This window comes from Neodiprion fabricii, chromosome 4, assembly GCF_021155785.1.
Source record: "Neodiprion fabricii isolate iyNeoFabr1 chromosome 4, iyNeoFabr1.1, whole genome shotgun sequence".
Lineage (NCBI taxonomy): Eukaryota > Metazoa > Arthropoda > Insecta > Hymenoptera > Diprionidae > Neodiprion > Neodiprion fabricii.
In genome coordinates, this window is record NC_060242.1 from 34,714,963 (window position 1) to 34,730,414 (window position 15,452).

General features: G+C 37.7%; 5 protein-coding genes across 6 annotated transcripts; 3 read left to right on the plus strand and 2 right to left on the minus strand.

The window, feature by feature from the left end:
* Nucleotides 1–24: 24 nt before the first annotated feature.
* Nucleotides 25–3,915, minus strand: LOC124179807. 2 transcript variants are annotated; one of them, XM_046564567.1, is made up of 9 exons: nt 3,803–3,915; nt 2,924–3,069; nt 2,600–2,844; nt 2,287–2,513; nt 1,750–2,025; nt 1,347–1,538; nt 937–1,178; nt 484–819; nt 25–299 (listed from the first exon to the last, which is right to left on the minus strand). In XM_046564567.1, exons 2-9 carry the CDS (start codon nt 3,004–3,006, stop codon nt 167–169), a joined length of 1,734 nt encoding a protein of 577 aa, XP_046420523.1. In that variant the 5' UTR covers nt 3,007–3,069; nt 3,803–3,915; the 3' UTR covers nt 25–166. The 2 variants fall into 2 exon arrangements, with proteins under 2 accessions (XP_046420523.1, XP_046420524.1); XM_046564568.1 differs by lacking the exon at nt 3,803–3,915 and adding an exon at nt 3,617–3,635.
* LOC124179809 (DNA-directed RNA polymerase II subunit RPB9) lies at nt 3,227–4,175 on the plus strand. The gene is made up of 3 exons (XM_046564571.1): nt 3,227–3,492; nt 3,642–3,715; nt 3,794–4,175. The coding sequence occupies exons 1-3, from the start codon at nt 3,364–3,366 to the stop codon at nt 3,981–3,983; spliced, it is 393 nt and encodes a 130-aa protein (XP_046420527.1). The 5' UTR covers nt 3,227–3,363; the 3' UTR covers nt 3,984–4,175.
* A 256-nt stretch (nt 4,176–4,431) lies between these two features.
* LOC124179808 (hsp70-binding protein 1-like) lies at nt 4,432–6,637 on the plus strand. The gene is made up of 5 exons (XM_046564570.1): nt 4,432–4,681; nt 4,996–5,233; nt 5,343–5,745; nt 5,978–6,218; nt 6,314–6,637. Exons 1-5 carry the CDS (start codon nt 4,638–4,640, stop codon nt 6,522–6,524), a joined length of 1,137 nt encoding a protein of 378 aa, XP_046420526.1. The 5' UTR covers nt 4,432–4,637; the 3' UTR covers nt 6,525–6,637.
* A 477-nt stretch (nt 6,638–7,114) lies between these two features.
* On the plus strand, nt 7,115–10,671 carry LOC124179623 (peroxisomal biogenesis factor 19). The gene is made up of 5 exons (XM_046564208.1): nt 7,115–7,323; nt 7,840–8,025; nt 8,079–8,242; nt 8,400–8,648; nt 8,762–10,671. Exons 1-5 carry the CDS (start codon nt 7,260–7,262, stop codon nt 8,975–8,977), a joined length of 879 nt encoding a protein of 292 aa, XP_046420164.1. The 5' UTR covers nt 7,115–7,259; the 3' UTR covers nt 8,978–10,671.
* LOC124179621 (phosphoglycerate kinase) lies at nt 9,216–12,456 on the minus strand. Its single transcript, XM_046564207.1, has 5 exons — nt 12,235–12,456; nt 11,584–11,932; nt 11,133–11,471; nt 10,817–11,036; nt 9,216–10,734 (listed from the first exon to the last, which is right to left on the minus strand). The coding sequence occupies exons 1-5, from the start codon at nt 12,294–12,296 to the stop codon at nt 10,454–10,456; spliced, it is 1,251 nt and encodes a 416-aa protein (XP_046420163.1). The 5' UTR covers nt 12,297–12,456; the 3' UTR covers nt 9,216–10,453.
* Between the last annotated feature and the right edge of the window lie 2,996 nt (nt 12,457–15,452).

Genomic DNA, 15,452 nt, shown 5'->3' on the forward strand with positions numbered 1-15,452 from the left:
ATGAAAAAAAATGTGACTAAAATCTATAGCAAACACGATTTTATTCTTATCGAAAGAAAGTATAAAAATACTAGTAACTTAGACTTATTTACAATCTATATTCAAATAATTTTTTATACTGTTGAATCGTAAAAATGCGTTTCGCGACAATCGTTATAACGCCATTCTACTTCAAAGCCTTAGTCTTCGAGGCCAACAGTGATGCCATGATGTTAAATCGCTGTTGCCACTCCCTGAAAGTTATTCCATCCACAGTATTCTCGTAAGATATCAATATACAACTCACTACCTGGTTTGTCCTGAAAAATAAAAAAGAAAAAGAGATTAGAACCGGGCAGTAATATTGCAGTACTACTTTCCAACGATTGAATGTATTTTAGTACAATTCGTCATTACGAATCTGCCACGGTATTAGATTGAAAGCATCTTGCGGAAATTCCGCACATTCACAAGAAATTTGTATTTCAAGTTCAAAAATCTCACCAAGCTTCAAAAGTGGCGTCAAAGTTTTGCAGATGCTCCTGTGTTTTATCAGCAGCTTGATCAGCGAGATTCATCAACTCCTGAAAAGAACGAATATAGTTTCTAGACGACATCAAACGCCATTGTTCCTCCATGTCTGCGATTAGGTTTAGCTGTAGTTCAGGATCTGGAGAGCTCGGCTTATAATTAGCGAACCAAATGGATTTCATTAAGGCTTTGTAACAATCCAACAAGTGATAGAGGGGGGCACGAACAAATGGAAAGTCGTGAACATAGTTCACATCCAGCGGAACAGTAACAGCAAGCCCTGATTGCCCTATGCAGCATGTCGAATGTCTGAAAAATAATTGTACACAAGTTTATTGCGAACAACTAATACCTATTTACGTTCGTAATTCGTGGATGGTTTTTTATTAAAAAACTGTTGCACTTTGTATCTGAGTAAACACCTACCTATACGCACCAACTTCTGCGCCTAATGTAATTTTTCTCAAAGCATTCATGTTGATCCGTTCATAGAAGTTTTCAATTTCGATACCAAGATCAATGTCCAACCAGGTTTTGTCTTGATTCATTGCTCTGAATATTGCAAATTTTTGTAATCCATTCAGCAATTTTTCTTTTGCGCGGTTTAAGGTAGCACCAGCTCCTTTCAAAAGCGCCATGGATGTTTGTATATCATCGGCACATTGTCTCTGCAGGTAACATGTTTGAAAAATACTGAGTTCCAGTTGGGTACACGTCAACTTATTAATTATGAAGGAAGAAAAGTTAGTATGTGAACGTGAAAATGATATAAACAATCCTATTCACGATGAAACTACCTTATGTGAACTGTTATCATAAATCACTACCGTGCTTACCATTTCAACATCGGTTTGCTGCATTTTGATGGCTATATTGTTCAGTTCCGCATTCAACTCGTTCTGGGGTTCTAGGTTCTCATTGAAAACTTTTACAGCTCGATGTAAGCCCATCTGCTCTGCCTCCCACTTACGAACTTCCAAAGTCAATGCCAACCATTCGCTGATGTCCAGATGGCTAGTTTGAGCTTTCTGTACACAGAAAAGTAAAGTGAAATTATAACAAATGATTCCAATTGAAGTCAATTTAGGTTTGCGTGAAGTATTGAACCTGAAATAATTCTTCAGTCTTGTTATGATAATTCGTTTGTCTTTAAAATTGTAGTTAGGTAACTTTCAAATCACATTTGTATCCACTTCTTGAATATTGGAATGTTTTAAGCCTACTTGCAGCTACTATTACCTCGATCTTTTCAATATATTCCAGAATGGTTGACTGGTGCTCACTCGCTTTGGCATCATTCAACAGTCGTTTTGATACAGCTGTTACATGTAAGCTACAGGCTTTTGCAATGCCGATTTCAAATTTCTCTCCACAATTACTAGGAGTAGCATTTGGGGATATTTCGTACCCCAACTGGACAACTCTGTCGATATCAGTTGTTCGGCGTTGCAATAGAATGTTCCATAAGACTGATGTTGCGACAGGATAGAGTATCTCTGATATCTTCTTCCAGACCTACCGTAATATCAGGGAGGAAATTGAATTTGAGTTACAAAACTTCAAATAAGACGAAAATGTCGAATATAAACAGAGATATGAATGAAGTTTGATTTGTTCAATCACATTAGACTTTATTACAACTAATAATAATGGTTCAAGGTTTAAAATTCAAAGCCATGGAGCATGTATCTGATAAATGAGATACATGGTATAATCCTTCAAACCGTAGAAAAATAATTAATTAAAATATAAACAATTCAAGAATATTGTTCATACCTTTTTCTTATCCGTGCCTGAGAGCATAGAACTGACTAAGGTCAAGGATTCCTCTATTATTATTAGGTCGACCTGATCACCACTGGACGGCAACAGACATTTACAAACTTGGCGCATTTGATTACAATCTTGAACCTGCGATTGCATCTGATCATACTTTATGGAGAAAAGTTCTTTCTTTGCTTGTACGGATTGACGAGTTGCCTGTATCTTGAGAAGTTCTTGCCCTTTGGAATGATTATAAGATTTTACTTTTGGGTCAATAGAATTTTGTCCAAGAAAATTAAGAGTATCAAGAATGCGATCCACTTACGTTTTTTACGAAGTAAGAATTCCTGCGTTTCTCGCTCTTCTTCAGCAGCACGAATTCGCTGTCTCAGAACGTTTCTTTCCGCTCTTATCTTAGAGGTTTTTTTAATTATTTCAATCACACTATCTTCTGCATTTTCTCTCAGTTTATGCAGTAAGATATTTTTCCTTGCTTCCAAGACTTCCGATGTGGGATGTAGATTGTCGGCGATGTGATCCCATAGCAAGCCGACGATTCCCTTTGATAATCTAATTGAATTAATACGAACAGGTAAATGAGTTTAACCATTGTACTGCAAATCAGAAATCGGTATTGATCCAAACTCACGTTTGTTTTGTAGATTCGTTGCAAATCGACGGTGGACATCCCAATCGGTGTGTCCATGTAAAACTGTCCTCGAGTTTACTCATTTTTATCGATGGATTTAGATTGATGAAGATTTATTTGCGAAAGACAGCACTACTCTTTCGCATCTACGACACATCATCGAAATTCTTTATACTTTATGTCGCGTTTTGTCATTTTCATGACACGTCCAGTATTCAGTAACGAACGAATTCGAAATAATTGTTGAGCAAATGTTGGGCGATGCTAACTCTATCTCTATTTTGCTCCGCGAAGTAACGAGAACCGAACGGCTGATTCCAAAGCGTCCCTGTTTTTAGGTTAGAACATTATGTTGGTTAGGCAAGGGTAGCGTAGCGTCACGATTGAAATGTCAAAGTGGTGAAAGCTGAGTATTTTGTCGTCTTAATTTCTTATTGAAAATGTCTAAAATAACTGGATACGACACGCACGACGATGGCCCAGGTTTTGTGGGCATTAGATTTTGCCAAGAATGTAATAACATGTTGTATCCTAAGGAGGACAAAGAGAACAAAGTGTTGATGTACGCGGTAGGTAGAATTTATTCGTCGTTGCTTGTCAGGTTTGGTCGTTTCGACCGAGAAATTTAAGTAAGAATTCGTAAATAATATCCGTAATTGATTTACTAAACAAAATAATTTAATATTTACTGACTTAACGTGTTGTTTTCCAATTACAGTGCAGAAATTGCGACTTCAAGCAGCTAGCCGACAGCAACTGCATTTACGTGAATAAAATTATGCACGAAATTGAGTAAGAATTATTTTGCTTGATTTTTAACAATCATAACATAACGTGTAACTAATGGACATGTTTATCTACTCTGTACAGCGAACTGACCCACATCGTCGCCGACGTTATATCAGATCCGACACTGCCAAGAACCGAGGAGCACCCCTGTCCAAAATGCAATCACCGAGAATCTGTATTCTTCCAAGCACAAACCAGACGAGCTGAGGAGGAAATGAGACTTTATTACGTCTGTACAAATCAGCACTGTTCACACAGATGGACAGAATAAATTTTAACACATTCTGTATGCAAACAAAATTTAGATTTTAATGTACATATACTTCTGGTCCTGTTATAGTTCTCTAGATGACATCTCATTTAAATTAGTCTTAACTTAAGGTGAGATAATTAAGGTATATGAGTAAGTTAATGAGAAAAGCTTCACCTTTTATTGCAAGACATTGAATAAACTATATTTGCAGTAAATTTTTTTTAAAAGAAAATAATTTATTTCATCATTTAAACATAATATTTACAGTAATCTACTGCGATTTAATTTTTTTTCGAATTTGAAAGTCCCAACCTTGCACTGCTAAAAGATCCACGATATTTTCAATCGGAAAAAAACTGATCGTTAACTTCTTTTTTTTGTCCTACGCCAACGCGCGGCCTCGAGGGGACGGCGAGTGAGAATGTACTACACAAATGCACTGCATACATTCACGCTGTCATACACGAATGTACATACGTCGTAAGCTCAACTCTTGCTAGAAACGTCTCCTTTTCTAGAGCTCAATCTCGAAGCAAATACACGAGGGATACACGAAAAAAATTAATCGTGAGGTGCTTGTTTAGTCGTATCTCTACACTTGGATCGCGAAGGTATGAGTCACTGTGATTATCTACGAGCTGATGCTGTCTTCATATTCGTTCAAATCAATTAATGGGTTTATCGTTTACAAAGAATACGAATAAAAACATGAACAGGTATGTATATGCATAGACAAATTGACATCGGATACGTTATTCGGAGATTCTTGTACAGAAAATCTGTCTGTAATCCTTCAAGTCCTGTGTTGCGTTGAAAGTGACAGACTTTCATTTATAACCTATAAATAGAAGGAAAATTCGATGCAGAAATCTACGCTATGTAAGACATAAATTTGACACGGGCTGGAAATTTTGATTCGATTCACCACATCAGTGAAACCGCCTATTAGACTTTGATATAATGAAACAAATGACAATAAATACCGCGCCAGGTACAATATCAGTTAATAAATCAATATCCTTGTATTCAGCAATAATACGTCAAGGTCAAACAGCAGCATGGGAAGTGAAAATAATGCAAGCAACTCCAGGCCGTTGAGCATCCAAACAGTCAGGGCTCAGAATGATTCGCGACAATCGCATCCGCAATCGATGCCAACTCAACCAAGGCAGCCATCCAATCTACAAGGGCTGCTTCGATTTGCCATGGAAGCTAGGCAAGAGGAGAATGCTTCACAGTCTTCGCAGTTCCAACCGCTGGATCAGGAGGTATGGAAAAAACTATTCAGTGGCAAATGAAGTCTGGCTTTTTTTGAAATTAATTCTATTTTTTCATCAATTAAGGAAAATAAGCTTATATTTTCTTTTCTCTGTATAGCGACAAGCGTTCTTGAATCAAGCGTTGTCTTCTATGACTGTAAATGTGATAGAGGAACTTCAAAAGTCGATAAAAGTGTTGTCCAGTGCAAGCGAACTCCAGCTTGAGAATGAACCTTCCCAATACGATAATGCACTGGATGTCATCGCAAATTATGTCGACAACATGGACACTGCAAATGACTTTTACAAAATTGGTGGCTTCGCGATATTCGAACCCTGCCTTAATTCTAAGTACAGCAGTCACAGATGGAGGGCAGCTGACATTATCGCTGAGTTGACGCAAAATAATCCGTACTGTCAAGAAAAGGTCTTGGAGTTTGGTTTGATGCCGACATTACTGCATATGGTAGACACAGACCCCTCAGAACAGACCAGAATTAAGGCCTTATATGCAGTTTCTTGTAAGTCCACATTTTTACATAATATGTCATCATTCTGTATTCATAAACTAATCAGAAACGATTCGAGAGAATTTATATCTACCATGATCACCGATACAGACAGATTTACTAATATTTGATTTTAAAAGTTGCCCTGCCTCATTCTTACTGAAGAATAACTTGGAAGAATAAGTTCAGAGTATGTAATCAATTAACTGAGTTTATGTTGCTATCACGATGTTTCATTATTTAGGTTTGGTGAGGGAGAACCCAGTATCATTGACTCACCTGAATGTCAATGATGGCTATTCAGTTCTGCTAAGGGCATTGCAAAGTCCAATAGAAAAACTGCAGATAAAATCTGCCTTCCTGTTATCATCTTTATGTAGCAAAGATGGCAATCCCCATAATTTAAAGACAACTCTTGTTAATATGGGTTTGATCGAACAAGCGGCTGGTTTGCTGGCCATGCAAGGTCTTCATCCAGATACAAGGTACTAAATTCCGTTACTTCACTTACAAAATATTTCTGTCCGAACTGCTAACGGAATTAATATATATGGATTCTTCTTTTTGTAAATAACTCAAGGGACCAGCTATTGAGGGTACTAGCTGGATTGGCCAAAAATAACTACTTGCCAGCATTGAAGGAATGCAGAAGGCCGCAACTTTGCCTGAGGCAGACTCTAGAACGTCATCAACGTGAACTAAGGGCAGAAGAAAGTTTCGACGAAGCTGACATGTGTGCTCAGCTTTTAGATCAAATATTTTCAGATCATGAGACAAATCAGGAGAGATAGCCGATCTCTTGCGTGCAGCCAGATCGATGATCTGCCTAACAGAGTTGTAATTCTTGTTCAATTGTAACACAAAATATGTACAATAAACATAAATATTTATTTTTTTTCCCTTATTCGAGTAACTTGACATTTATAACTGTACGCTAATACAGATTACCACTATGTATATGAACAAATAATTTGTTGAATATGTGCAAATACTTTATACAGATAAAATCCTGATATTGCCAACAGAGCGTTGTTGCAATCAATCATTCAATCGATAAGTCCGTCTGCCCTTAATACACCGTTGCACGTGCACATTCGCGTCTGGAGGCAATTAGTGACTAATGAATGTATCCGTTATGCGATAGGTTGATAATTTTTTGTGAACGACGATACCTATCGAATATTCCGTTATTCGTGATCCGAATAATGCAATTCAAGTAAAACTACGTAGGTATGCGTGACCAAAGCGATCATTAAAAGTTTCATTAAATCTTACTCGAATCTGTATAAAAAATAAGGAAGGCAAGGAAAATAAGTTAATTAAGTTGCGAAAAAATTTTTCAGCTGGTTATATGGGTTGAACTTTGTGCTGATACGCGGCATTGGTACGCCACGCGTCGCAAAGAAAGTTGTGATTCGGCCGCTGGAATTTAATTTTTGTAATACACTAAGCAGAAGCGCGCGAGGTCTTTAGGCTTGGGATTTATTTAATTGTTCGCGCGTGACGTAGCGGGAAGCAACTCGACAATGTCTGAGGATAAGAAAAAATCTGGAGAACCTGCAGATGCGGAATTAAACGACTTATTGGATAGTGAGTGCTGACGCAAATTACATTTTTATTTACGGCGTAATCTCCGTTTGCAAAAATCATCGACGACTTGGTGATGAAAAATTATTATGCACAAACATAACCTATAACCAACAGAACGAACAGCGTCTATGGCTGTTATTTTCATTATTTAGCGATAATTATGAAGTCAAGATTATTTATAACCTTCCAATGAAATTTCCGGCCACCAGATAATAGATCAAAATTTTATTTTATACAGTCTTCCTTTTTCAATATTTTTACTGTTATGTAATGTTAGAAATTGACCTAGAATTTTTGTCAATTGTTCCATAACACCTGCTAAGTCAGTTGTTGTCTTGGTAAAAAAAATAAAATGCATGCTTTATCCGTTTGTTATTAGGAATTCGATATATGTAGGTCATCTTATCAACTTGATTCGGTTTAAGCTTAGTTTTTGCAATTTTAGTACGCAGGTTTCATCAGATGTGAATTTTGAATTTGAAATCAATGTAATATCAAACTTTTAAATTTTTCCAGGCGCTCTCGAGGATTTCAATCAGGTTCAAAGCGAAAAACCAAAAACCGATGCAACAGCAGTTGCATCGTCGGCACAATTGGAGCAGCCGGATGCCGCAGCTGGAGCTGAAGATCAGTGGACGCAAGATTTTATCAAACAAGCTGCAGACCAGTTCGAAAAAAACCTACAGAACCTGATACAAAATGGTGATAACTGAAGAAATAATTGTCGAGTTGTTATAACACAATTTATTGCATAGGTGATGATAACGATCTGGGAGCCTCTTTCCAAAAAATGGCACAAACTGTAGCCAGTGCTATCACAGGGGAAGGCGATCTTGGGAGCGAAAGTTCTCGCAGTGACTTTCAGTCAGCCATTTCACAAGCGCTTAAAGATTTGTCCAGTACGAGTCAGGATCTGCAGGTGATGTTCAAAATTGAAGAAGACCCTTGATTTTTGAGCACTTTTTTACATATTCAACTAAATCATATTGACAGAACACTAGGTTACATGTGTAGTATTTTATTTTCAGAATATTTTGCCACAAATTTTGATTTTTGATGTACACTTTTTGTAATAGAACCCGGTGCCAGGATTGGGAGAAGCAGATCTGGCTGCTATGTTCGGGAGGACATCTCTGGAGGAAGAGTCTGGCGAATTCCCATCTTTCATGCAAGGGATGATGCAGTCTTTATTGTCCAAGGAGGTTTTATATCCCACAATGAAAGAGTTAGTTGATAAATATCCAGTGTGGCTTGAAGAAAAAAAACCCACTCTACCAGCAGCTGATTTCGAAAGATACACGGAACAATTAAATCTCATGCAAAAGGTGTGTAATTTAATAATTGTCACCATAGGCAGGCAAACGTTTTAACTGAAATTATAATGAGAGATAATATCAGAAACTGATGCGAGATTCATTTATGTGGTTCGCTTCCCTAGGTATGTGCAGAGCTGGAAAATGAGAAAGAAGACGACTCTGATGAAGTGAAAAAGGCTCGCTTTGAAAAGACATTGGCATTGATGAACCAAATGCAGAACTGCGGGCAACCACCAGAAGAGTTGGTCGGTGCTCCTGCACTTTTCAAGTGCGATGCTGAAGGAAATCCAGTTTTTCCACCCGGAGTTGACCCACCTGAAAACTGCTGCGTCATGTAAAAGTATAAAATTGTTACGTAGCCTTAGAAATGTCGCAATATGTTTGACAAAGAAAAAAAGATTGTCAAACTTCGTCAGTATCGATTTTCATAATATTGTTTTAATGAAATGGCCATTTTAAAAACTTTTATTCTCCAATAGTAAGATTTATTTGTTTTTTATAAACAAAGACCTAGATTGAAATGACAAAAATATTTCACTTCTGTAGTTGCCTTTACCATATTTTTTGATTTGCTGAGCTTCCATTTTTATTTCGCAACACTAGTGCCGACAGATATCTATAGCATATCTACAGTCATTTGCATTTTCAATGATAGATTACATAAAATTCTCTTTTCATGATTGAAATTAATATGATGTGGGGTAGTTGTTCGGTTAATTCCATGACTTTATTTCATTTGTGTGCACATCGGTTTGAGTATGGAGTACGTGATCGTTTTTCATGTAGCAACTGCCTCGCACAATTTTCTATGCGCCGTGCATAGGGTTTGTTTTCTTATTTTACGTGTATCTTACCTAAAATGCGGTGTAGGTACGTGTATACATGTATATACTTCGCAATGTTATGTACGAACTACAAACATAACGTTAGGGATGCGAAAATTCGACTTTGACAAGATCTAACACTTCTGGTCCAGTCACATCCCTACTGACAATACATGCATTATGCATATAGATGTAATATATAAGGAATAGGTCACCATACTATAATTTAAAAATAAAACCTAAACACGATCTGTGATCTTCACTAGCCACCTACGGGAAAATGGTAATTATAAGGTAATAATAAATATGTCCTTATACGCGTTACTACTTTTTTTTACAGATAGTAAATTTTTATTCTGTTATACTCGGTTCAGCAAATTTATTTCATCTAGGTACGTGTTAATATTTATTATACCCTTGCGCCATATGAGACATGGCTATGTTTGTTAGTCTGTTCATGGGACGGTTTCAACATTTTTGTAAGTGCCATGCTTAGATGTTTATACACATAAATTGTTATTTATTCATCGTTACAATGTTGTTATATTTAACATATCCTCGAGATAAGTGAGAAGTCTCAAATTGTCTAATTGATCGCAGTGAACAGAGATGGACAGCCAGAACCCTTAGGACTACTTCTGAGGTATGGCACATTTTCACTGTTACACGCGGTTGTCCTATTGATTGACATTCTTAGACGATTGGAGCTTCCAGGTCAATGTAAAGCTAGGTGATCGCATACAATATGCCAGCATAATTCACATAAATTTAGAATTAGAATCGTTAACTTTTATTAAATAGCAACATGATAGATTTTGGTACAATATTCTTATAGAGATAAAACGTGACATCTAAAGAGATTACATAGAAATAAATCTTTATATCACGTTTCAGGAATCGATATTCTATATACACATAGTGGTTCAAACAGTGCTAATCTGCTCTGAAAAGTCAAGAGTTTGTGAATTGTACAGGAACCTTTTGCCCTATTTATGGGGCATCGGAAAGAGCCGCAACTCCTGGCAAAACTTTGCCTTCTAGAAGCTCCAAGCTGGCACCACCGCCAGTACTGACATGGCTAACTTTGTCTTCTGTTTGCCATTTTACTGCGCAAGTAGCTGTATCACCACCGCCGATTATCGTGATTGCACCACGCTGTGTGGCAGCAACAACACCGTCCATCAAACTCTTTGTACCTTTGCTGAAGTTTTCAAACTCAAAAACTCCTGCCGGACCGTTCCACACGATTACCTTTGCTCGCTTCAGAGGTTCTGTAATTTGAAAGCCGTATCAATTTCGAATTCATCCCATAGCGAGAGTGTCAATCACTTGTTGTTTGCTATTATTATTTACCAGCAAATATAGCCTGTGATTTAGGACCAATGTCGAGACCCAAAAGGCCGTCAGCAATGCCTGTTTCAACATCAGCAGTTCCAACAGTTGCGTTTTCAGCAAATTTATCACCCGTCAGGAAATCCACAGGTAAATGTACTTGTACGTTATTCTTTTTTGCTTTTTCCAGAAGGTCATTAACGATTTTTGCACCTTCTTCGTCAAAGAGAGAAGCACCAATCTGTAAAATCAGACCAATGAATACAATTGTTATTATTATTATCATCTGAGTCGCACTTCAATGTGATAAAAATCTACTGCTTTCTGATCACCGTACCTTCATGTTTTTCGTGACTTTCAGAAATGTGAATGCCATTCCACCACCGATGATCATTTCGTCAACCTTGTCCAGCAGGTTATTGATCAGTTGAATTTTATCCGCTACTTTGGCTCCCCCAAGTATGGCCAGCAGTGGTTTGTCTGGATTGTCCAGTGCCTTAGCAAAGTACTGCAATTCTTTTTTCAATGTGAAACCGCTGGCTCTAACGTCGAAGCCCTCGCCTAGCATCGAACTATGAGCACGATGAGCCGTTCCAAAAGCATCGTTAACGTAAACATCTCCAAGTTTTCGAAGAGATGCTCTGAATGCCGCAACTTTCTCCTTGTCAGCCTTGATCTGTGATAATAAAAGCGTTATACATGTTTAGTTTATACAAATATGACTTAGATTCAGAAACTTCTCGACAAATTAAAGTTACAAATCGACAGTATACGAATCTCGAGGTTACCTTGGTCCCGTCAGGCCCCACACCCTTGCCCTCTTCCTCGATGTGGAATCTCAAGTTTTCCAATAAAATCAAAGATCCCGGCGCTGGATCCGCACAGACCTTTTCGACCTCAGGACCGACACAGTCGTCCAGAAAGGTGATGTCTTTGCCTAGCAGAGCCTTGAGCTCAGGAACAACGGGTGCCAGGGTGTACTTCATATTCCTTGTGCCATCCGGTCGCCCCAAGTGGCACATCATTACAACGGATTTGGCATTCTTCTCCAAAGCATACTTGACCGAATCGACAGCGGCAACGATTCGCTGCTTGTTGGTAATTTTTCCATCTTTCATTGGCACGTTGAAGTCGACTCTGAAAATTGAATTATCTTATACATACAGACGCTAAAAAACGAGGAAAATTTTTTGGTATCTCGCCTCAAGGGCACCCCTTCAAATATAAATAAAATGAGAATTAACCTAATCTGACATTTGAACGTCGTCTGCTAGTCGCAAACTGAATTTATACGGTAGTCGCGAGCGATTGAAATCAAAGGGCATGAAGTGGTTGTGATATAATTCAAAGAAAGTGCGAAGAGCGGAAGTAACTGACATTTCGAAGTAAAATCTGCCGGCGTGTATATTATGTATAAATTGTTGCGCGAATATACTTACCGCATCAGCACTCTCTTGCCGGCTAAATCAACCTGATCGATGCTTAATTTGTTGAATGACATCGTCGCTTTTTGTTTTACGCTGGTGTCTCGTTGCGAGGTTGACAAACCGAAGAGACCACTGAAGAATGATGACTGATCGCGGCCCGACCCACGTACTGAATTCACAAGGATACACACCGATTTTCTCCGTCGGCAGATTGACTGTCCAAGGTTGAATAAAGGTCGTCGGAGGTGGCGACCTCCTTTAAGGGCGTAACTGGCAAGCATTAGACGCGCACGTGCATCAATGAGCTATTCTACCGTTTCTTCCCGGTAATTATCGCGGGGCTTTTGTAGCATCTCGAACTTTGCTTTTTTCGAAGGTATCTTATTCCCATTTTTTCACTAACAGAGTTATCAATGATCTGCGGAACCAGCGGAACCTCTAAACTGATTGGCAATATTTATTACGAGGTATATCTCATGAGAATTATAAAATAGGGAAAAATTTTCAGTATTTATTTCATGAATCGTCTTTTCAGTGATTTGTTGATTGATTGTATGTAGCTAATTGTACGACATTATTCACGAAAGGCTTTCACAGCCTGCGATCGAATGAGCCTGAAATTTTTGCTTTCAAGTTGATGGTCGCAGTTGGCGCGATTTCGGCCCACCGAACCGGGTCAATCTTTCTTCCAATTGGATAAAACATGGTACAATTTTAATGCATATAATCCAAAAAAAAGGTCGCAGATGATTTTTCGAAATACCTGCAATTTCCCAACGAAAATTTGCGCCAATTCCTGCAAAGATTATATCCGCTGCTCTTTTTCTACGAGTTATTGGATAAAACTTGTGAATGCTTCATTATATCGTTCGGGACCATATGCAGTTTTCTCAGGATACTTAATATACGTATTTTTTTATTTTCGACAAGTTTTTACTCTGCAGGTTAGACGATATATTGCACACATAGGTACCTATGTAATTAGATACAGGTACGAGGATTGTTGTATTTACTGATAAAACTGAATTTATTGTAGTTTGTTGGGATTACAGCGAGTGCTTTGTTACTCGAAGGAATTACTCGTGCGTATTTGTTTTACAATTTCTGGGCACAATGAGGTTTAAGATATGTACCGGAATTACCGAAGAAATTGCGACACGGTGAAGTCGGAGCTTTCACAGTACACGTGGATGCTTACGGAGATGTTATACATATCTTTCCTGCACTGGAGTAACAAAGTTGTACATGTAACGATCAACGAATCGTTCGAATCCACAATACCTCCGGATACGATAAACAATATTATGCCTCTGTATATTATCAAGCAATTAGTAAAGCTTATAGAGAAAGCACTTCGGTCTAATATATAACAGAATTACTTCGTAACAGCTTTGAGACAATATGGACTAGGAATTGATGTTTATTTTCTCTTTCAGAAAATCTCGAGTTCGAGGCAACGACCAGGAAGAGACAGTTAATTGCGAGCAGATGACAATTTGCAGCTCATTGTTAGACCAATTCCAAGAAAAGGGAGGAAGCTGCTTCCCCTTTGAATTTGGCAAAAGGGCGTCGTTCCTTCGGGAGACGATTATCAGTTGGTCCCGAATGGTCTGACTAGACACACGCATTTTAACTCATTACATCAATTTGTCATAACTCAGAACTTTGAATCAATTAGTACCAAGAAATCTACCAGAACATTGTAACAGACCGGACTTATTTACATTTGTTTGACTTGAACCTATTGCAATTTATCGATCGAACTGTATCATCAACCCTTCGATTACCCACTTATTTTAAAATCGATGCAATTTACAAGTACCCTTAGAATTTTAAGAAAACTACTGGTTAGTGGCTTCTTTTCCGCCTCCTTCTCGACTTTCCCGGTGGCAAAAACTTCCCGGTCAACTTCAGTGTTTCCCGTGAATTGTCCACATTGTTAAATTACCTCTTCATAATCGATATGGAATTTATAAATTTGCCACCACGCGTCTATGTTCAATTTTTACCAAATCGTAATTCCTTATCAGCTAATTACAATCGCCAACAATGTGTAGGACAAATCGGAGAAAAATCCTTTCCAAGATATATATCTGATATTTTGTTAGAAAAGTGTGTTACTCTTCGCGAGCATTTCTCATCAAGATATAAATAAGATATATTGGGAAAATCAATTTGTCACATTCATAAATTCGAGAACATATTTTTTTTCTGTATCCAGCCGCTTTATTATTTATGCAAATTTCACAGTCTGTCTACTTCTGCGAATACTTTTCACGCGTTTATACCATTACTAATTTGAACGACATTTTCAATTCGGGTTTCTGTACAAGAACGTGTACAATTCTATTTATCCAGCATGTTTGGACGGTATATTTTTATTTTATTTCTTAGAAGATTTTTCATCGTCTTCGCGACGTAAACGCATCGCTTTATTATAGGTATGTATATATAACTGAGTGAATATACACGCCTCGTATTTTTTCACACGTTACTAAATTCCGGACGAAATTACCTCTCAGTCAAAGATTTCAAATCGCGCTAATTGTTTCACTAAAAATAAGTGACAAATTGCACTCGCGTCTTAACTTACTTATTGATTTATTCAATTTTTCAAATGGATCCTTCATTCGGGGTTGAACAAAAATTCTAATTATCAATCATTAACCATATATAACAAAATTCGGAATCACGGTGAATTAAAGATTACAGTTTTCCGCTTAACTCGCGGTGATGCTGTAATATTATATATCTATACATATATTGTACATATTTATTTATAGAGCCTGCCGATTCATAAAAATATCAACTACAGAGCGTATCATATAGACGTGTATATAACATACAACATCTGATCGTGTCTAACGTGGATCAGCGACGTGCGTATTTGAAAAAGATATAAGTATATTATATGTACATGAGTTATAGTGAGAAATACGAAAAGTTGGTCATCTGGCTATATAGGATGTAGATTATTAAAAATTTATATTCACAAAATACGTTGCTCTTCTTTTCAAGCCTGGAATTCTTAGCGACGTGTCGCGTCTGCAAGGGCTGAGAAGCTGAGGATTAAAAATGTTACCCAACTAACCAACGCACACATATATTATACGTCTGTTACTTGTATCTCCTATTATACCACTTAGTGTAACACCTAATTACACAATAGTTTATACCGCGTATATGCAATGACGGTTCACTTTCCATTCGTCAGACCGCAGCTAGAAGCA